The sequence below is a fragment of the Convolutriloba macropyga genome, chromosome 8, assembly GCF_964194025.1.
Source record: "Convolutriloba macropyga chromosome 8, txConMacr16.3, whole genome shotgun sequence".
In the NCBI taxonomy this organism is placed as follows: domain Eukaryota; kingdom Metazoa; phylum Xenacoelomorpha; order Acoela; family Convolutidae; genus Convolutriloba; species Convolutriloba macropyga.
In genome coordinates, this window is record NC_134475.1 from 24,279,692 (window position 1) to 24,302,141 (window position 22,450).

At 36.1% G+C, this 22,450-nt stretch overlaps 1 protein-coding gene across 4 annotated transcripts in view; it reads right to left on the reverse strand.

Moving 5' to 3' along the window:
• Window positions 1-22,450, reverse strand: part of LOC142344611 (uncharacterized) — a 324,571-nt gene that overhangs the window by 21,279 nt on the left and 280,842 nt on the right. Inside the window, exons 2-4 of one of the 4 annotated variants that reach the window (XM_075396414.1) lie at window positions 2,515-2,577; window positions 1,783-2,367; window positions 28-1,100 (exon numbers count right to left, since the gene is read on the reverse strand). In XM_075396414.1, coding sequence (XP_075252529.1) covers window positions 28-1,100; window positions 1,783-2,360 — 1,651 coding nt within the window. In that variant the 5' untranslated portion in view covers window positions 2,361-2,367; window positions 2,515-2,577. Of the gene's footprint in view, window positions 1-27; window positions 1,101-1,782; window positions 3,697-22,450 lie in introns of those variants that run through there. The other 3 variants (XM_075396415.1, XM_075396413.1, XM_075396416.1) reach the window with 3 other exon arrangements.

Sequence of the window (22,450 nt, forward strand, 5' to 3'; positions counted from 1 at the left end):
TCATTTTGAAAAGCTTTTGAAAATTACCGTAAGTTGAATTAGTTCCACTGTCATCCATTCCCCGAGTTCTCAGATTGACATCTGGATCCAATGGAATCGTGGGTATTGATCTAGAACTACTTTTTCCGTACTGTGAATCATGAAATGTTACCATGTGTTCAGACAACGGGCAACTTAACACGTCATTGCAAACTTGACATGCGTGGACTGAGTAAACGTGGTCAGGCATTGAACGTGAATGGGTCTTTGGAATCAGAACTTTGCAGCCAAACGAGCATTCGTCGTGCTCGTCTACACACAAATGATTACTGTAGAAGTGAGTCCGCAAAGCATTGGGATTCATGTTAAACGTCTCTCGACAGCTTGGCACAGGGCAAGGGAACTGCGATTGATTGACTCGCCCATGATGGTCTTTTTCATGCACATATCGATCCACAACCGTGGTAAACTTCTGAGAGCAGCCAGAACACGGAAACTTTTCTTTTGGATAACTAAGATGACAATTGGACTTCATGCAGAAGAACTCCTGATGCTTTTCATTCATCTCGATAGACACTAAAGGCTCTGATGACGCAGTCGCTGCATGACAAACCGCGGTTGTAACATCTATAGCTTTCCAGTTTTTCTCTCTGATCAGCTTTTGGAGCTGTTCTTCGAAAAGCACTTTCCTTTCAGCACTCGGCACGGCATATTCTTCGAAAACTTTCTTCATTTCAGATGACAACTCGTTGATTCGTTGCTCTGACGTGACATGCACTTCTTTCAGCAGACGAATAAACGTCTCGTTAATTTTTTTAGTTAGGGGCGGATCGGATTCTAAAGCATCCATTTCGCTTTCTGTGGGAGAAAGAGGTTCGTAGCTACTTTCATCTAATTTTGGACGCATCATTTTATCAAATCTATCTTTTCTAGTCTTCACGAGAGAATCTAACATCTTGTCATCTAAGGCTCCGCGTTTTGCACCACTAAATGAGGGTCTTTCGTAAACATCACCGACATCCCTCTCACTTTGAGGCTTTGTCTTGGGCACAAATTTGCTTTTCCGACCCATGAACTTCACACCTTTGCCCGGCTTGAAACCATTGAACAGGTACGCATATCTAAACATGTGATGGGTGAAAGCAAAGTATAATAGTTACAACCCAAAGTCACTTGTGCTATATTACCATAGTTAGAGGGGTGCCATATTGAAATAAGCAAGAGATCAATAAACATAACCGAATTGCTCTCAAATGACCGGCGAGCGCTTGGCTTTGTCAGTAGCTAGCCACGGTTTAGTGAGGCTAGCTTTAGCTTAATTGAAGGGGGTGGGGCAACAGTGGGGGGGGGGGGGGAAGAGGCCGTGGGAGGGGGATCTTTGGCTGCCCGGGGCCCTTACGGCCTGCACGATGTACAGGGGTGGGGATTGGGGGGGAGTGAAGGGGCTGATGTGTGGGGGTTCTAAGAACTGCCTTTCACACCATAAGTATGCCTCCAAAACAGTTTCTGTGAATCATATTTGGAGACTAGTGAGCTGAAAGGCTCTAAGAGAACTCAATGCCCGCTGGGCGCTACCTGTTTATCCCGTTTCTGGTGAAGAAAAGTCAAATGGGTCAGACAAAAAATCGGTGAAGCGATAAATCGCATGAAAAAAGACCAACCGGACTAATATAATTGCTGCAAACTTTGTTTGAGAGCAATTAATAATACTCAATTACAATAAAAACAACTTCAATTAAACAAAACGTCAACTAAACAAAAATCAATTGCCACAAAAATAGGCACAGTAAAAGGCTACGTTACTTTGGATCAGCAGTTGCTTTAACAGCCTCGGCAGCCTCTGATGCCTCCATACCATAAAATGCTTCATTGTGCACGTTGTATTGCTTCTTTTGTTGAAGCCCAGCCACCTGACTCTGATTTTTACTAAGCTGCTGCATTAATCTAGACTGTACACGGCGATTGTAACTTACTGGAGCAGTGGTACCTACAGTCTCGGGAACAGCAGCATGCATTCCCTCAGGTTCGTATTTGTCTTTACCGTTCCATTTTTTCGACACATCAGAACTATTGTTGTCTGTTCCATCAATATTAGACGGCTTCGGAGCAATGTGCTCAACGACGAGGTCATCTGTCAATCTCTTCTTTGTTGATATACCTCTTGGAACAACATCCTGACCTTGAAGCGACTTCAGTTGCGTAGTTTTAGAATGTGATCTATCATTATCATAGTCTGCTCTCCTGTAAGAGCTTGAAGTACTACTGGAAGTAGCATTGAGGGACGAGAGCGGAATAACATTGACTAAATTAGGATCCAAGAAATTGTCTTCCCGATCAGTTGCTTCTCTTGGAGCAAGCTGCTTTCTCACTACCGGTTTCATTTCAATGCTGAAATAACTTAAAGAATTTCGGTTCCAAAACTTCTAATAGTAGTTTTTGAATCATATTATTTCGTTTTTTGCATTACAGCTCCCATTATGCTATATTTACGCTTATGGTGGGCTATAAAAGGAAAGAAACCGATTCTTAACATACCGTTTTATCGAAACTCTAACAGCTGCTCATTGGTCATGCACAGAAGACATTCAACTATAATCTGAAATTTTATGAAGCCAAATAATTTCATGCAGGCGACATCACAAATGACTACTACAATAATAAAGGCGGAACATTGTGCTAATTTTAAGAATGACTGAAGACGATGACAAGCATGCAAGGAACTGACTGATGTGCCAAATCAAGGGATTGCTCCGCTAACCAGAATCGTCATAAGTGTCATCGCGTTATAAAATAAATGTCGCTAATCCGATATTTTATATTTTTGTTGTCTGTAGGGTCTGTGTGTTTGTTGACAATATTATAAAGATAGGCTGTTCTCGACAAGAAATTTTCGTCGCTTTTGAATAATCGTTTTTTCGTAAGTTTGATTTCACATTTCGCGCCTTGTCTCGTCCGATTATTGTTGTTGAAATGTATATACTTTTCTATGACAATGTTGTATTTATTGTTTATGAGATCACATAGTAGTAATCAGCTGTGAAGTTCGAAGTAAAAAGATAGAGGTAGAATTTTCAGTTTGATTAAACGTTCCATAAATGAGAGAGAAGAACCTATTATCCATTTCATCGCAATTAATGTTATAAGCAACATCATCGAGCGTACAGGCGGATGGCCAATTGTTGACAGATCTGCCAGACCAGCCGCGCCGTAACTGCAGTCATAACATCCAAATGAGCTAAATACGAGGATTTGGTATTGTTCATCGCTAAAACAGAATGTTGCCGAAGTGTCAGCTTAGTGGTCCATATACCATAATGGGGCGCTATATTTTCATGGGGGGGGGGGGCGATAATAGGAAAGACGAGTTTGTAATTTACCCTATTATGACAATCAAATTAAAAGCTGGCCTGATTGTTGTGATAAATACCTCAAAAAGATCCTTCTCCTTTTCAAATCGTGTGCTTTCCCATCAATTTTAGTTAAGAACAAGAAACGAATTCTTCTGCAGTGGCGCCAATATGGGTTCTACCGGTTCCATATTTTCAAATCCCGTCCTTTCCTTGCTTGGATGGGTGAAAGCAGAAACTCGATGAAATATTACTAGTAGTAGTTATAGTAAAAAAAAATTAACAGCAATGTGCACTAAAGGTTGTATTTCGACGTTGTAATTTTAGTGAGAAATATTTTTGAAGACAATTTTAATTTTGATCTCAACACAATTGGATGTTGTATTTCCTCTCCTGAACGTTAGCAGATTTAGATGTCTTGTAGAAAATACTGCTCAGAAAGTACTAAGTTGATTTTGAACAAAAACCAAATTACCTGTAGAACTGCTTTGAACTGTAAAATGGACAAAAAATTCCAGCGATCATGAATAAGGTCGCATCATGAAAATTATCGTCATTTGCTAAAAGGACTAAGTCAATAGTAATTAATTAATTAAAACAAACGTTTTCGCAATAACTAGCATCATCTAGTTAGGAAGTTTCAACAACTTAAAGTTGTAGTGTTAACAACTAGCAAGAATTAAACTTATCATTTTGAGTTTGTCACGATTTCATAAATACAAATTTTGAAATTTAAAAAAAAAAACGAAATTTTTCTGTCAATTTGTAGTTATTGTCATTGGCATTATCAATTTATTACGATACTTTAAAAAGATGGCTCGTGGGAGTCTGTGAGTAGCACAATATGTTCAAACATTTCACTCAAGGTTACAACAACAACCATTAATTTCTGTTCATTAATTTTTTAAAAATTCTAGAACATGTGTTGCCAGAGAGATTTAAAAAAAAAACTTGTGTTTGGACAGATTTTTAGAAAATTTATTACATTTTACTACTACTACTACTACTACGACTGACAACTAGTCTTTACTCTTTATCACTGTTCACTTAAGTCTTGTTTGTTCACTAAAGTCAAATATAAAATTTGATGTAAAGTTATTCTAGTTACAATACAATCTTTTTCGCTATATTTATCATCATCAGGTAGGATGCAACTAAAAGTTATTCTATTTACAATAAAAATGGTTTAAATTCACATAAAAACTTCAACAGTAAAATAAGAGGTTTTCGGAATATTTTTTATCGGGAAAAATGAAAACTTCTGAAATTTTGTCTTCCAGTTCGTTTTTATTTTCTACGAAAAAATGGGGGATGTTGTCCCCCAACCAAAAAATGGAACATGTTCTCTAGAAATGATTTGAATGTGAAAATTCACCATTTGATAACAAACTAGAAATTGAAAACTGTTTTAAAGATACGTGATGACATAATTAGTACAGTAGAAGACGACCTCAATAAATTGCTTCAGCTAGAAAACAATTTGCAAAACAAAAAATTGGAACTCTTTACGGAGAAGTGGATGAAAAACATGAACTAGCCTCATTGGATGTGGCGGTCTACGTTGATGAATAAAGAAAAGTCTATTGTAAATGGAACTGGAAGCAAACAGACACCGGAACAATTCTAAGGTTTCAACTCAAGGTTGCAACAACAACCAATAATTTCTGCACTTTACTTTTTGTTAAATTCTAGAACATGTGTTGCCAGCGAGATTTGAAAAAGAAAAGTTTATGTTTTGACACATTTTAAAAATTTTTTTGACAACGATTCTTCACACTTTATCATTATTCACTTAAGTTTTGTATGTTTGGTTGATTCTAAAATTCAATTTAAACATTTTCTTTTTACAATACAAACTTTTTCGTTATATCTATCATCATCGGGTAAAATGCAATTTAAATTTATACGCTAAAACTTAATTTTCGAATTGAGCAACCTAAAAACTGTTGAATAGTATTTCAACGTCAACTCTTTGCTATGTTACTCATCGCGGCTTGTTCAATATAGGTTTTCTTTTCGCTATATGTAACGCTTTGAGAATCATGAGTTTCTGTGGTACATCATACTGATCTATTATATGCCAATCAAACAAGGGTAATGTTCCACAACATTCGTTTATCTGCTGAACTACTGGTGAGTCTTTTTTTTATGGTCATATGTCTGCAAGATTGCACGACATAGGTAAAATTGCATCCAATACATAATACTTCGTATACCACGTGCGATTCTAGGCGCTGGTCAAGGCTGGATTTTTTAGATATCAAACTCATTTTTAGTGTTCGTTTTCTGTAGACTAGTGTAAGAAACGATATTTCTGCAGCTTCTCTTTCAGTCTCCTGCTTAATTGGCCTTTTTGCTCTAAAAGTGTGGATATGTCCTTCTGCTTAAATTTATCGTTTGATTTTTATTCCGCTGCTGTTTTTGCGTTCTTTTTTTGTAACCTTAAAATTTTTCCAATTTTTTAATTATTAATGCCTGACGACCGATTCTGCGGACATGGATATTTTGCCGCAAATTTTTTAAAAAATTTTATAAGTGCTTCGTCTAAGTAATGCCAATTGCTTGTAGATCAAACAAATTTATGGAAAGTACCCTCTAAAATATTTTTTATGCTGGAGTGGAGCGCTGAAGTTTTGAACTTTTCCAGTATCTGTTGAATTCCGGTACCATTTACGATAGACTTTTCTGTATTCATCCACGTGGACTGCCGTATCCAGTAAGGCTAGTTCATGTTTTTCATTCATTTTTCCATTGTGAATTCCAAATTTTTATTCAAATTGTTTCCTAGCGGAAGTAATTTATTGAGGTCGTCTTCTACTGTACTAATTATGTCATCACGTATCTTTAAAACAGTTTTCGTCTTCTAGTTTGTTATCAGTTGGTGAATTTTCACATTTAAATCTTTTCTAGAGAAAATCTACCAATTTATGGTTGGGGGACAACATCCCCCATTTTTTCGTAGAAATTAAAAACGAACTGGAAGACAAAATTTCAGAAGTTTTCATTTTTCCCGATAAAAAATATTCCGAAAACCTCTTATTTTACTGTTGTAGTTTTTATGTGAATTTAAACCATTTTTATTGTAAATAGAATAACTTTTAGTTGCATCCTACCTGATGATGATAAATATAGCGAAAAAGATTGTATTGTAACTAGAATAACTTTACATCAAATTTTATATTTGACTTTAGTGAACAAACCTGACTTAAGGGAACAGTGATAATGGGTAATCACTAGTTGTCAAAAAATATTTTTAAATTTCTGTCCAAACAAAAACTTTTCTTTTTTAAATCTCGCTGGCAACACAAGTTCTAGTTTTTTAACAAAGTAATGTGCAGATTTTAATGGTTGTTGTTGCAAACTTGAGTGAAATGTTTGAACATAATGTGCTACTCACAGACTCCCACGAGCCATCTTTTTAAAGTATCGTAATAAATTGATAATGCCAATGACAATAACTACAAATTGACAGAAAAACTTTGTTTATTTTAAGTTTCAAAATTTGTAATTATGAAATCGTGACAATCTCAAAATGATAATTTTAATTTTTTTTGGTTGAAAACACTCCTACTTTAAAATGTTAAAACTTTAAGGTCTAGTTCCCAATTACATGATGCTAGTTATTGCAAAAACGTTTGTTTTAATAATTAATTCTTATTGACTTAGTCCTTTTAACAAATGATAAAAGTTTTAATGATGTGACATTAATTTAATATAATTTACTTTTAGCGGTTGATAGCTTGAATTTTTCGTTCTTTTTACAGTTCAAAGCAGTTTTACAGATAATTTGGGTTTTGTAAAAATCCAACTTAGTACTTTCTGAGCAGTAATTTTCTACAAGACATCAAAATAAGCTAACATTTGGGAGGGGAAATAGAAAAATAAACAAAAAACATCCAATTGTGTTGATATCAAAATTAGAACTGTATTCGTTGTTTTTTTCACTAAAATTACAACGTCAAAATACAACCTGTAGTGCACACTGTTGTTATTTTTTTTAACTACTACTAGTTGGTATTTTAACTACTACTAGTAATACTTTATCGAGTTTCTGCTTTCACCCACCCAAGCAAGTAAGGGACGGGATTTGAAAATATGGAACCGGTAGAACCCATATTGGCGCCACTGCACAAGTATCTTGTTCTTAACTACAATTGACGGTAGGCATACGAATTGAAAAGGAGAAGGATCTTTTGGTGGTATTCATCACAACAATCAGGCCAGCTTTTAATTTGATTGTCATATTAGGGTACATTACAAACTCGTCTTTCCTATTATCGCCCCCCCATGACAATATAGCGCCCCTTTTTGGTATATGAACCACTAAGCTGACACTTTGGCAACAGTCTGCTTTTGCGATGAACCATACCAATCTTCGTATTTAGCTCATTTTGATGTTGTAACTGCAGTAACGGCTTGGCTGGTCAGCCTAATTTGTCAACAATTGGACATGCGCCTGTACGCTCGATGGTGTTGCTTATAACGCGATGACATTTATGGTAATTCCGGTTAGCGGAGCAACCCTTTGATTTGACATATCAGTCAGTTCCTTCCATGTTTGTCATCGTCTTCAGTCATTCCAAATTCAGCACAATGTTCCACCTAAATCTTTGTAATAGTCATTGGTGATGTCGCCTGCATGAATTCTTTTTGCTCCATAAATTTTCAGATTATAGTTGAATGTCTTCTGTGCATGACCAAAGAGCAGCTGTTAGAGTTTCAAAAAAACTGGAGGTTAAGAATTGGGTTCTTTTTTTCATAGCCCACCATAGGCCTAAAAATAGCATAATGGGATTTGAAGAAATTCTAAATTCATCGGTCTGGAATAAAAAACTAAAATTGAACCTGGAAAACGAAATATAAGAAGTTTTTGTTTTACCAATAAACAATATTGCGAGAACCTCTTAGTTTACTGTTGTATTTATAATGTAAATTTGACCCATTTAACTTTAAATTGCATTTTACCTGATGGTGATATATATATATAGCGAAAATGTTTTTATTGTAAATAGAATAACTGTACATCGAAATTTATAATTGACCTAGCTTTTTAAAGAGCAATCAAACATGGCTTAAGTGGATAATGATAAGAGTAAAGACTAGTTGTCAAAAAAGTTTTTAAAAAACTGTCCAAACACAAACTTTTCTTTTTGAAATCTCGCTGGCAACACATGTTCTAGAAATAAAAAAAATATAATGTGCAGAAATTAATGGTTGTTGTTGCAACACTCCTTGAAGGAGTTGAAAACACTCCTTCTTTAATATGTTAAAACTTTAAGGTGTAGTTCCTAACTACATGATGCTAGTTATTGCGAAAACGTTTGTTTTAAAAATTAATTTTTTAATGACTGAGTCTCTTTAACAAATGACGAAAGTTTTCATGATGTTACATTAATTTAAAATAATCTACTTTCAGCGATAGATTGATGGATATATTCGGTGGATTTTTCGTTCAATTCACAGTTGAAAGCAGTTTTACAGATAATTTGGTTTTTGTACAAAATCAACTTGGTACTTTCTGAGCAGTATTTTTCTACATGACATCTAAATCTGCTAACGTTCTGGAGAGGAAACACAACATCCAATTGGGTTGATATCAAAATAAGAATTGTCTTCGAATTTTTTTTGCACTAAAATTACAACGTCAAAATACAACCTGTAGTGCACATTGTTGTTAATTTTTTTACTATAACTACTACTAGTATTACTTCATCGAGTTTCTGCTTTCACCCAGCCAAGCTAGGGAGGAACGAGATTTGGAAATATTGAACAGTTAGAACTCCTGTTGGCGCCACTGCACAAGAATTCGTTTCTTGTACATAACTACAATTGATGCAAATGCATACGATTTGAAAAGAAGAAGGATCTATTTGACGTACTTATCACAAAATTCAGACAAGTTTTTAATTTGGTTGTCCTATTAGGGTAGATTACAAACTGTTCTTTCCTATTATAGTCCCCATGAAAATATAGCGCCCCATTATGGTATATGGAAAACTAATTTGACACCTGTGCAACATTCTGTTTTAGCAATGAACAATCCCAAATCATCGTATTTAGCTCATTTTGATGTTATGACTGCAGTGACGGCGCGGCTGGTCTGTTAGATTTGTCAACAATTGGCCGTCCGTCTGTACGCTCGATGGTGTTGCTTATAACGCGATGAGACTTATGACGGTTCTGGTTAGCGTGGCAACCCCTTGATTTGACACATAAGTCAAATCCTTGCATGCTTGTCATCTTCTTCAGTCATTCTTAAAAATAGCTCAATGTTCCGCCTTTATTATTGTAATAGTCATATGTGATGTCGCCTGCATGAAATTATCTTGCTCCATAAAATTTCAGATTATAGTTGAATGTCTTCTGTGCATGACCTGACCAATGAGCAGCTTTTAGAGTTTCGATAATCGGGTTTTCATTTTTATAGTCCACCATAAGCCTAAATATAGCATAATGGGAGCTATAATGCAAAAAAAAAACGATATAATATGATCCAAAAACTACTATTAGAAGTTTTGGAACAAAAATTCTTTATGTTTTTCCAGCATTGAAATGAAACCGGGAGTGAGAAAGCAGCTTGCTCCAAGGGAAGCAGCTGATCGGAAAGACAATTTCTTGGATCCTAATTTAGTAAATATAATCAACATTTAGCGGTTGATCGCTGAGACTGTTCTCGAAGCGTTACATATAGCACAAAAGAAGCCAATGTTGAACAAGTGCGAGGAGTAACGTAGCATTGACTTGACGTTGAAATACTAGTCAACAGTTGTTATGTTGCTCAATTCAAAAACGAAATTTTGGCTAATCGAAACATTGAATTGTTCCGAAAGTTAGAGAAACGGTAGAAAGTCACTGAGAAATTCAAGAAATTCTAAATTGATCGATCTGGAATTAAAAACTAAAATTGAACCTGGAAAACGAAATATAAGAAGTTTTTGTTTTTTACCAATAAACAATATTGCGAGAACCTCTTAGTTTACTGTTGTATTTATAATGTAAATTTGACCCATATAACTTTAAATTGCATTTTAACTGATGGTGATATATATAGCGAAAATGTTTTTATTGTAAATAGAATCACTGTACATCGAAATTTATAATTGACTTAGCTTTTTAAAAAGCGAACAAACATGACTTAAGTGAATAAAGATAAAGAGTAAAGACTAGTTGTCAAAAAAATTTTAAAAATCTGTGCGAACACATTTTTTTCTTTTTGAAATCTCGCTGGCAACACATGTTCTAGAAAAAAAAAATATAATGTGCAGAAATTAATGGTTGTTGTTGCAACCTTGAGTGGAATGTTTGAACATGATGTGCTACGCACAGACTCCCACGAGCCATCTTTTTACCGTATCGTAATAAATTGATATTGCTAATGACAATAACTACAAATTGAGCGAAAATTTTTGTTAATTTTAAATTTCAAAATTTGTATTTATGAAATTGTGACAAATTCAATATGATAAGTTAAATTCTTTTTAGTTGAAAAACTCCAACTTTAAGTTGTTAAAACTTTCTAACTATATGATGCTAGTTATTGAGAAAACGTTTGATTTAATAATTAATTTTTATTGACTTAGTCCTTTCAACAAATGACGAAAGTTTTCATGATGTTACATTAATTTATTATAATATAGTTTTAGCGGTAGATCGCGTGGATTTTTAGTTCATTTCATAGTTCAAACAGTTTTACAGATAATTCGTTTTTTGTACAAAATCAACCTAGTACTTTTTGAGCAGTATTATTCTACATGACATCTAACATTCGGGAGGGGAAATGAAACACTAAACTAAAAACATCCAATTGTGTTGTAAGAATTGTCTTCGAATTTTTTTTTCACTAAAATTACAACGTCAAAATACAACCTGTAGTGCACATTGTTGTTAATTTTTTGACTATAACTACTACTAGTATTACTTCATCGAGTTTCTGCTTTCACCCAGCCAAGCTAGGGAGGAACGAGATTTGGAAATATTGAACACTTAGAACTTCTTTTGGCGCCACCGCACAAAAATTCGCTTCTTGTACCTAACTACAATTGATGCAAATGCATATGACTTGAAAAGAAGAAGGATCTATTTGAGAAACTTATCACAAAAATCGGACCAGTTTTTAATTTGGTTGTCATATTAGGGTAGCTTACAAATTCTTCTTTCCTATTATAGCCCCCCATGAAATAATAGCACCCCATTATTGTATATGGAAACTATTTTGACACCTGTGCAACATTCTGTTTTAGCAATGAACAATCCCAAATCATCGTATTTAGCTCATTTTGATGTTATGACTGCAGCGACGGCGCGGCTGGTCTGGCAGATCTGTCAGCAATTGGCCGTCCGTCTGTACGCTCGATGGTGTTGCTTATAACGCGATGAGACTTATGACGATTCTGGTTAGCGGTGCAACCCCTTGATTTGACACATCAGTCAGTTCCTTGCATGCTTGTCATCGTCTTCAGTCATTCTTAAATATAGCACAATGTTCCGCTTTTATTATTGAAATAGTCATATGTGATGTCGCCTGCATGAAATTATTTTGCTTCATAAATTTTCAGATTATAGTTGAATGTCTTCTGTGCATGACCAATGAGCAGCTCTAGAATTTCGATAATCGGGTTTTTATGTTTATAGCCCACCTTAAGCCTAAATATAGCAAAATGGGAGCTGTAATGCAAAAAGAAACGAATTATTATGATTCAAAAACTACCATTAGAAGATTTGGAACCGAAATTCTTTAATTTATTTCAGCATTGAAATGAAACCGGTAGTGAGAAAGCAAATTGTTCCAAGGGAAATTACTAATTTTTTTTACTTTACCTCTATTTATGTCTCATTTGTAACAGATCGTTAAAGGCTGACCTGAATGGCTCCTAATCAGTAACATTGAAGTACCGTTCGCTTTTTAAAGTCTAGCAGATGTGTTTCGAACTAGAAATATTCAAAAACATCTTTAAACAAATTTAAAACCCCAATTTGCAGCAAATATTACAAATTTTTTAAATTTTTTACTGTGCCTCTATTTATCTCTAACATGTGTCAAACCGTTAAAAATTGTCGTGAAAAGCTCTCAATTTGTAGCATTGATTTAAAGTTCGAGTTCTAAAATATCGCAGATGTGTTTTCAACCAAAACTATTGAAAAACGTCTTTAAACAAATATAAATCTCCAATATGCAGCAATTAACAAATAAGTTTTCTAATGTTTTTCTATGCATCTATTTATGTCTAACATGTAACAGACCGTTAAACGCTGTCCTGAATAGCTTCTAATTACAAGCATTGAAGAACAGTTCGCGTTTTAAAATCTCGCAGGTGTGTGTCCAGCGAGAATTATCAAAATCATTTTTAAACAAATTTTAATCTCCAATTAGCAGCAAATATTAAATAATTTTTCTAATTCTTTTACTATACAACTAATTAAGTCTAATATGTAACAAACCGTTAAAGGCTCTCCTGAATATCTCCTAATTAGTAGCATTGAAGAACAGATCGCGTTTTAAAATCCCAGAGATGTGTTTCCAACCTGATTTACAAGAAACTTTTTAAAACAAATATGAAACCCGAATTTGCAGCAATCATCAAATAGTACGCAATGTCCAGAGACGCACCGAGAACCTTAAAATGTCAGTTTTGCAAAAAAAGCGGCTGTAAGTGCGCATTTGGACAAAATCAGCAACTTTCCACCACTAAAAATGCAAAATATTGATAACAATATCAACTATTCAGGGTGCATTTCAATCGCTTTCGGGGTTTATAAATTGCTCTCAAATGATTGGGATTAAAACAGTGCTTCGTTTCTCAACACTGCCGTACAGAATCGAGTTAACAGGAACGAGTCATGATCACTCCTTTTTGTCAAAACGCATTGTGTGGAACGTACTTTTCTGGGAATAATCGACAGGTCAACAGAGAAGGATAAAGCAAACGATTTAATAAAAAATACCACCACTAAAGCAAGGACTGATGATACCAACAATTTCTTTTTAAGGACCAGAGTTACATCAAAATTATTTGCTGCAACAAATGATCCTCAGAAGCCGCAATAGAGTTTTGCGCCAACTTCTACAGGAGCTGCATATTATGCAAAGACTGCCATCAGCTGCTGAAACGCCCTGTCCTCATAAAAAGACTCCCACGCTGCGAGCCAAGGTTATTAGAGGAAAAAAATCTCTGTTCCTCTTGTTGGTGCTGTAAACACATGTTTAATCAGTGCACAAGGTTCCGTAAATGTAGAAAAAATGGCCGCACTAACTCCCATGACACATTGCTTCATAGTGCTGAAAGGCATTTTCAGCCAAACTTTCAAAAAACAGCACCAATAGTCCGAAGTCAAAGGCAGGTAAAGGTAATCCATCTACTGGTCATCAGCATCCAATCAAGACAAAAACTTTTACTTATGTCACAAATGTCAAAGAATTCCTCCAAGTGGCGGAAAAATAGCTACCTAATTCTTCTGGTAATGAAACGGTATTAGTGTCAAGCGATACTGTTTGCAGTAACCCTTGGGCGTCCGATAGTCTCGCAGTTAGATTCGGCTTGCATGGTACCGCTAATGACAAACTATTCGACACAAAAGTAGCCCAATTGACTATGACACCTCAGAAAGATAAATATTGGAAATTTTCACTCAATTTCGCTATCTGAGGGAAACACCAAACGCAAGTTCCGAAAACGTTGACGTTAAGTTCATGTAAGAAACTGACCTACATCTGGATGTCCTAGATTCAGTAATATAAAACAATCAAAACTTCTGTCACCTCCTCGGCCACCAAAACCTCCTTGGCCACCAACACCTGCAATGGCACCACCAAACACCAGCATTATTGTTGCTGATTTTCAGACCATTCCACAACCAATTCAACCAATTCAAATCATGGAAACTTTGAGATAACAGTTGGACCGGACAAAAAGTGCTCACTTTTCGCTGTTTGCATTGAACAAGATTATGATCTGGCTTGTCAGATTGAGTATTGTTACGATATGTAATTGTACGGCGCGTACAAACAATATGACATGCAAACCACAGCGGAGGCTTGAGCTTCTGAAATACAACAATGAAACAACAAAATTTCTTATTGTCCAATGGTACGATCTTGATATGTCGTGGGCTGAAGATAACATCCAGCTCCGGAACAACTAGTTTTCGTCCCTGGTGAGGTTTAAATCTCTCGAAAAGTGGCTCTCGAGAAAAACAATATGGAAAAAACACTACGCTAAAACAATCAGTGAAGACCTTAGGAAAAGTTATGTAATATCAGTCAGTAATTCCCACATGATCGAACAGCGACAAGACACAAACTGGCACCTAATGCTTCATCCCGTAATCAGCCCGAGCAAATGGGGAAAATGCGTAGAGTGCTAACTGGAGCAGCGAAGTTCCACGGTACTTCTTTGAACAAGTCTTTGATCACTGACCCTGACTTGCTCCAAAACTTAATAAATGTGCGACTTAGGTTCCCTCGACATCAATTTGCCATGTCCACAGATATTGAGATTGTGTTTTTACATGTTGGTGTCCCTGATTGTGACCAAGCATAACTTTATCTTTTGAAAACCAAAATTTATTGCGTGTTTTTGAGATCTTACAACACACTAGTGTTGACGAATGGAACCAAGTTGCCTCAGGGATAACCCAGCAGACGCTGGCACTTGCGGTATGTTCGATGATGTTTTGCAATCAATTAACTGATTGTTGGGCCTGGAGTTCTTAAGAACCAAGCAATTATCGTTCGAAACAAGACTCTGAAATAAATAATAAAATGAAACTCGGTATAGCAAGTCAAATAAGGATTAATTCAATTATTTTTCTTTGATGAATTCAATTATTTTTGTTCGATAAATTTAGTAATTTTTGAAAAGAGCTGTGGATGAAAGCATACGCAGTCCAGTTGTTACCCTTCCCACGAATGCTACCTTAGTGTTGAAGGCAGTAGACCCCATTGAGCTTGACGAACCCAAGATTCATCTGCAATGTCTCCTTCAATAAGAGTCTTTTAATTACGATGAAAATCCTCCTCGGAAATAAATATGTTAAGGGAGAAGCCATATTGCTCTCTTTTTTTTCTTCTCTGGGACAAATTATTCTAATCTTATCGGCCGAATCAAAAGGTTCGCCGAAGTTGATTTTGATGTAAATTATTTTATCGTCCCAGACAAAGGTCATGCATTTGTAAAGTTGTTTTTCCGGCTTATCCACGTAAACAATCACCATCAAAAGGTTGACTATATGGCGAGCTTAAGTACGTAAATGTTATGTCATCCTCAAACTACGATCCTCACTCCATTAAATTAAACTTAACTGTGTTACGTGCAGAAAGTTCCGCGCTGCCACTGTCCAAACCATGAGGGCTGACCTACCAACAGAAAGACTTGCTCACCAATCTCCTCTCTATAACAAAAGCGGGGTTGAATACTTTGGCCATTTTACGTCAGCGTTCGTCGGACTACAGAGAAGATGTGGGACTTTGTCTTCACCTGTTCGATTGCTCGTGCTGCCCATGTGGAAACCGTCCCCTCCATGAACGCTAATTCGTTTTTAATGAGAAAGAAAAAATGTTTGTCTCCCCCGGGGGTGTTCTTGTCATGACCTGGTCAATTAATGACACTAACTTCGTACTTCTTGAACAAAACTTTGCTCACTATCCCTGACTTGCTCCAAAACCTAATCCATGTTCCTGACTGCTCCTGCTGTCCGTAGAAATCGTCCTGTCCATGGACGATAATTCTTGAGTAATGGGAATAGGGTATTTTTTCTGCTATCCAGTTTTTCCTGCCATGATCTGGTCTGATAATGGAAACAACTTTGTACTTCTTTGGACAAACCTTTAACTACTGGCCCCGACTTTTTCCCAAAATTAATCCTTGTGCGACGTAGGTTCGATTGGCATCAACTTGCCGTGTCCACAGATATCGAGGGTATGTTCGTACATGTTGGTGTCCCTGAAAGTAACCAACCGTTAGGGCGTTTTTTGCGGCAGAAGGACACCACAACAAATTTTGTAGTATATCAATAAGCGCTCCATTTTTTCTTTGCTAAAGGCTCGCGCACATGTGCTAACCTTGCATTACAATGCACGGCGTGAGAAAACATGAATCTGTACGCTAGAGCGAACAAAGCCGTAATGAAAATTTTGTACTTGGAGGATTACTGGGATTCGTTGAAGTCCCTGACACTCCCTCAATAGATCGAAGGAATTGGTGCCTCTTCTCCATTTAGGTTAGTTTCAGCTTGCTAAATTTGTCTGATAAATTTACAATTTAAAATATTTGTCTGAAAAAATTGATGGGTCATCTCAATCTACCGAATCCAAGTTAATCGCGTCATCTAAAGAGCAACCATAGCATGTTTTAAAATGAGATCACAACAATGATACTCTAGCTGTGAGTCGGGTTTTTCTAGTAGTGTCACAAATTACTAAAACAATGATTGGTATTGAGCAAAGTATCTAGGGTATTTGATCCCATCGAGCTAGTGGCACCTTTTAACGTTGGTGCTTGATTCTTATCAAAGGACATCCGGTGTGTCAGCGGGCAGCACTGGGATGAAGAATTATAAAACGACACTGTTGAAAAATTCTTGAAAATGAGTGTGGAACAACCCAAGCTTGCATTTCTACCGGGTAAAGCTCGCGTACCACTTATGATGGCGATAACAGCTCCAAGGCAGCGCTACTGAACTCTCGATGGAAATTGGAGTCCTCATAGTGAATTTCAACAAAGTTTTCATCCAGCAAAGACATTATTCTACCACCAATCACCCAATCTCTATTGAAAAGCGTGTTTGTGAGAGTTTAGAGTATACTAGCGTTGACGAATAGAACCAAGTTGCCTCAGGCGCTAACCCGGCAGATTTGGGTACTTGTGGAATGTGTGCTGAAGTTTTGCTATCAAATAGCTTCGTGAGGGTCCAGAATTTCTAAAAACCAGGTAATTCTTGTTTGAACGAAGCACTGATGTAGTTAGTAAAGTAATACTGGGTATAATAACCAAAAAAAATGACAAAACAAACACACCATTGGCTGCATCCTTAACGAAGTCAAATAAGGAACCAACTGCGCAACTATTCCCCCTCGATAAGATCAGTCTTTTAACGAAAATTGCCGCGGATAACAGCGTACGCACTCCAGTTGTTACCCTCCCACGACATCTAACTTAGTGCTGATGACAGTATAAAAGACCCCGCTGAGCTGGACGAACTCAAGTGTCACCTTCAGTATCTCGCTCAAGGAGATAAATTTATTTCCAAAAAAGGTTCTCTATGAAAACAAATCCGCGTAAACAATCACCAACAAAGCGTTGACAATCGGGAACATTATGATGTCTTCAAACTACGCTCATCGCTGCGTTCAATTAAAACTAACTGTGTTACGTGGAGAATGTCTCGCACTGTCACTATCCAAACCATCACGGCTGATTTCCCAACAGAAATACTTGCTTACCAATTTCCTCCGTTCACGCCAACGCCGGTGTCGAATACTCTGGCCATTTTATTTCACCGTTTGTCGGACTACCGAGAAGAGATGAGGATTACTCTCCTCCTGTTTGACTGCTCCTGCTGTCCATGGAAACCGTCCTATCCATGGACGATAATTCTTGTGTAATGCGAATAGAGGGTTTTTCTCGCATTTAGGTTTTCCTGCCATGATTTGGTCATATAATGGAACTAACTTTATGCTTCTTTGGACAAACCTTTAATCACTGGCCCTGACTTTCTCCAAAAATTAATCCTTGTGCTACTTGGTTTTGGTCGACAACGATTTGCCGTGTCCACGGATATTGAGGTATGCTCTTATATGTTGGTGTCCCTGCGTTTTTTGACAGACGGACCCCACAGCAAATATTTTATTGTATCATAAGTAGTACCATAAATTCGTTGATGGAGCACATGCGCTGACTATGCATTATAACGCACGGCTCGAAAAATACAAATCCGTACCCAGAAGCAACCAAAGCCGTCGTGTACATCTTTATCACGGAGGATAACACGGATTCGATTGCTTCTCTTGAGAGTGTTTTCAAAAGATTGAAGAAATTGACCGATCTTTTTCATTTAAGTGTGCTCATGCTCACTAAATATGTAAGCAATTTACCAAACCTGGCTGATCAAATTGACGGTCACCTCAATATACCAAACCCAAGGAAATTGGGTCTTCTAAGGAGGAACTTTTGCACGTGCTGGCTTTAAAATTGGTTCAAAACAATGATACTTTATTTTCAAGTCTGGATACTTCTAGTACGTTCACATTTTCACTAACACAATGCTCTTTATTGGTCATAGTGTCTAGGGTAATTGATCCAACCAATTTAGTGGCACCTATTACCGTGGGTGCTCGTTTGTTTTAAAAAGACATCTGGCGTGTCAGCGGGCAGCACTGAGATAACGAATTACCAACGACAGTGCGGTAAAGTTCCAAAAATGAGTGTAGAACTACCCAAGCATGCTTTTGTCCTGGGTAGAGCTCGCGTATCACCTATGACGGTGATATTATTTCCAAGGCAGCACTACTGGCCGCTCGATTCGATTAAGACCAGATATCTGACTAGCCCTCGTAGTGAACTCCAACAACGTTTTCAAGTGGACCGACAGCACTACTGTCTTTTAAAGGCTTAACTCTACAACCAACCACGCAATCTTTATTGCAAACTTTGTTTGTGAGATCTTAAAACACACTAGCGTTGACGAATGGACAACGTTGCCTCAAGCAGTAACCCGGCAAATAATTTTGTATGTCTGCTGAGGTTATGCAATCAAGTAGCTTGGTGAGGGGTTCAGAATTTTTAAGAACCAAACAATATCTGTTTTAACCAAGCACTCCTGTAATTTATAACATAAAACTCGGTAAAGAAACTGAAAAAATGACAAAACTAACACGTCATTGGCCCCATCCGTAAAAAAAATCAACTAAGAAACCGCCAGCTGTTAACTGGATTAGCCGTTTTGTTCTGTGATTTCCCTTTCATGGACCAAACGGTCTAATCCGAGCGGTTGGCCGACTCAAACGGTTGGCCCAGGTTGGTTTTGATGTCCAACATCTTAAAGTCTAAGACGCACGCCACGTATTTGCAGAGCTGTCTTTCCGGTAAATGCACCCAAAAAAGCATCATTAAGGCGTCGGCTATCTGCGGTCTAAAGTACAGGAACATTGTTTCATCCTCAAAGAACGATCCTCACTCCGTTCCATTAAATCTAACTGTACTACGTGCAGAGTGTTTTGCGCCTCCACTATCCAACCCATTACTGTTGACCACCCAACAGAAAGGCGTGCTTGCAAATCTCGTTCTCTAACCAAAACCGGGTTCAATAATTTTGGCCATTCTACGTCAGCCTCCATCACACTACCGAGAAGAGGTGGGGATTACTCTCCACCTTTTCGTTTGCTCGTGCTGTCCATGTGAAAACCATCCCATCCGAGTTATTGCGTTCTGGAAGTTGATCTTAACTAAGGGCTCGTCACTATTTGTTCAGGTCCTCACTGTGATCTCCGAATAATTAGTTGTAGACGTTTTCATTGAATTGTACCAATAAGAATAATTCTGACACTAAACTTCGAAATAAAACCTTCTGAAGTTTTTTAAAGTTTTGTCACTTTGACGTTTCACGAGTATAACGAAACAAATAATTTCTTAATTTTTTATATTCATCAAATTGATTAAAGATTTGGGATTAGCATATTTCAAAAAACTTAGTTACCCAGCTTAAAACAGAGAATAAAAAACATATTATAAAAAACATGACTTCTGATATTTTTTGCACTCATCTTCTACTTGTTTCTAAATTTTAACGGAACATACTCTCATTTTCTCTCAACCTCTTTCTATTTCTCTCCTACAAAAACAAACAACACATATTTCAAACAGGCTCTCGTATGCTTAGATTAGGACAAGCGCGCGCACATATACTCAAACATACTCAAACACGCACACACACACAAGCACACAGACCCAAATACGAACCCGTCCCAAAAAAAACATTGTAAAAATTTTCACTCTGGCAACTGATCTTTACCCATGGTGAATCTACGATAAAAAAATCCCTATCATTTTGATTTAGAAATCTAGGTGTGAACTCTTTTGAGGCAATTGAAATTAACTTACCAAAACTTTTAAAATTTTGTCTTTGTTATGTTTAATGAGCAATATGGTCCACTTTGATTTTTAAATAACGGGAATTTGTCACGAGATAGACTTAAAAAACACAATTTTTGGTTTTCAAACATGTCTTAAAAAGCAAATTGTCAGGTAATTTTTCTAATTTTTTAATATTTTTTACAGTTTTTGTACTTTGCCTCTAGCTGTGTCTAACAGGTAAACGCTGTTTTTAATGGATCTTTGCATTTCGATATCAAAGCAGGTTGAACTGATGTTGCTTTCACAAAAAAAATCATTTTACGTCTCATTGGTCTCAAAAATGCTGAAAGGGTTAACTCTGAGGAAACTTGAAGAATTGCTCCCTAAAAAACGTTTTTATGTGTACTTGTGTACGTAAAAAATTTTTTTTAATCTTTCAAAAATTTTTTTGTTCTTTAAATGAATAGTTTTGCAAATAATGAACTGTTTAGGTTTGAAACTTACAGAAATTTTCACAGCCTCGAAAAAGTTAGTTCGAATAGCTACTTCGATAACAAACTGGTGTGAAATAAGTTTTTATATTTTCAAAAAAATGAAATTTTATATTCAGTAATCTAAGGATTCATAAACTCTCTATCTCTCAAAATTTTGTTTTTTTTTGCGTAATGGGGAGAGAGGTTAGCTCAAACGATTTCCTCTGATAATTTATGGATATAAAATGAAACAGATAAGAAATGATTGTCATATTTGCTGTTTCTCGATAATGAATTTGTCTGATTTGAAACTACTTCCATGAAACAAACTTTTGTACGTCACTTTGGTTTTGAACATATTGAAATGGCTAGCTCCTGAAAATAGTGAGGAAATATTTGCAAATCGGTAACTCTAGCAACTAGAACAGAAATAGTCTTTATTTTGTTTTTCTTCACAAAGTGACATTTGGAGTTTTGAGCGCTCTTAATTGCCCGATGTCTTCTTTATTTCAAAATCCGTCCTACACAGAAAAACAATAGTTCATAAAATAGTTTTTGGGAGCAGAAAATAGGGAGACGGATCAAGAAAAATTGATTAAAAATTTGTGAAAGAATCTAAATCAATTAAGTTTTACTTCAGAAATTTTGGTCACATTTTTAAAAACTGTTTATTTTTATGCTCAAAACAGTAAACAATTGCTCGGAACAATAAAACCTCCATTTAAAGTAGCTATATTTACTACAAACGTCTCCGCTTGTTTCTACTTCAATTTTGGGCGATCTGTCACCCTCTGGGCGATGTTTTTAAAGTTTACCTTTTTTTAAAACCTCAATCCCAACTATATCCCGAGGGCTGCAAAGTAGTGATTTTTATTCTTCTCTACAATACCTAATCTAAACAGAAAGCGAAAGTTTGCCTGATGAGAAAAGGCCAGCCTCGCATTTGTATACATATATATATATATATATATATATATATATTAATATATATATATATATATATAAATATATATATATATATAAATATACATACATACACACACACACACATATATATATATTTATATATATATATATATATATATATATATATATATTTATATATATATATATATATATATATATATATGTCCCCACTTTGAAAAACACATATGGAGCAATATACCGACTACGAGAAGCATAGAGCGAAGCGAGCTCCGTAGATAACAATTTTTTTAATAAATGTAGTAAAAACAACTAAAAACATTAGGAAAACCCACTTAATTTCCTCAAACTAAAGTACCTAAATTCAAACAGATAGAAAAAAATAAAAACTTCATTTGAAAATGACTTAGATTTATTTGAAAAATCAGTCATTGAAGATGGAATATTATGCACGAAATAAAAATTTCTAAGTGTATCAGGAAGATTGCAATGATTTCACCCGCCGTAAATCCAATAAACATCCCTAAAAAGGGATAGGACAGAATTTCTGAATCAACTTTTTGTTTCGCTGCTTAATCAAATCGTTAAGGGAACTAAAGACCTAGACAGCCAGTTACAAAAAAATAAGCGATCTTTTATATGATCTGAAACCCGGGTCAAG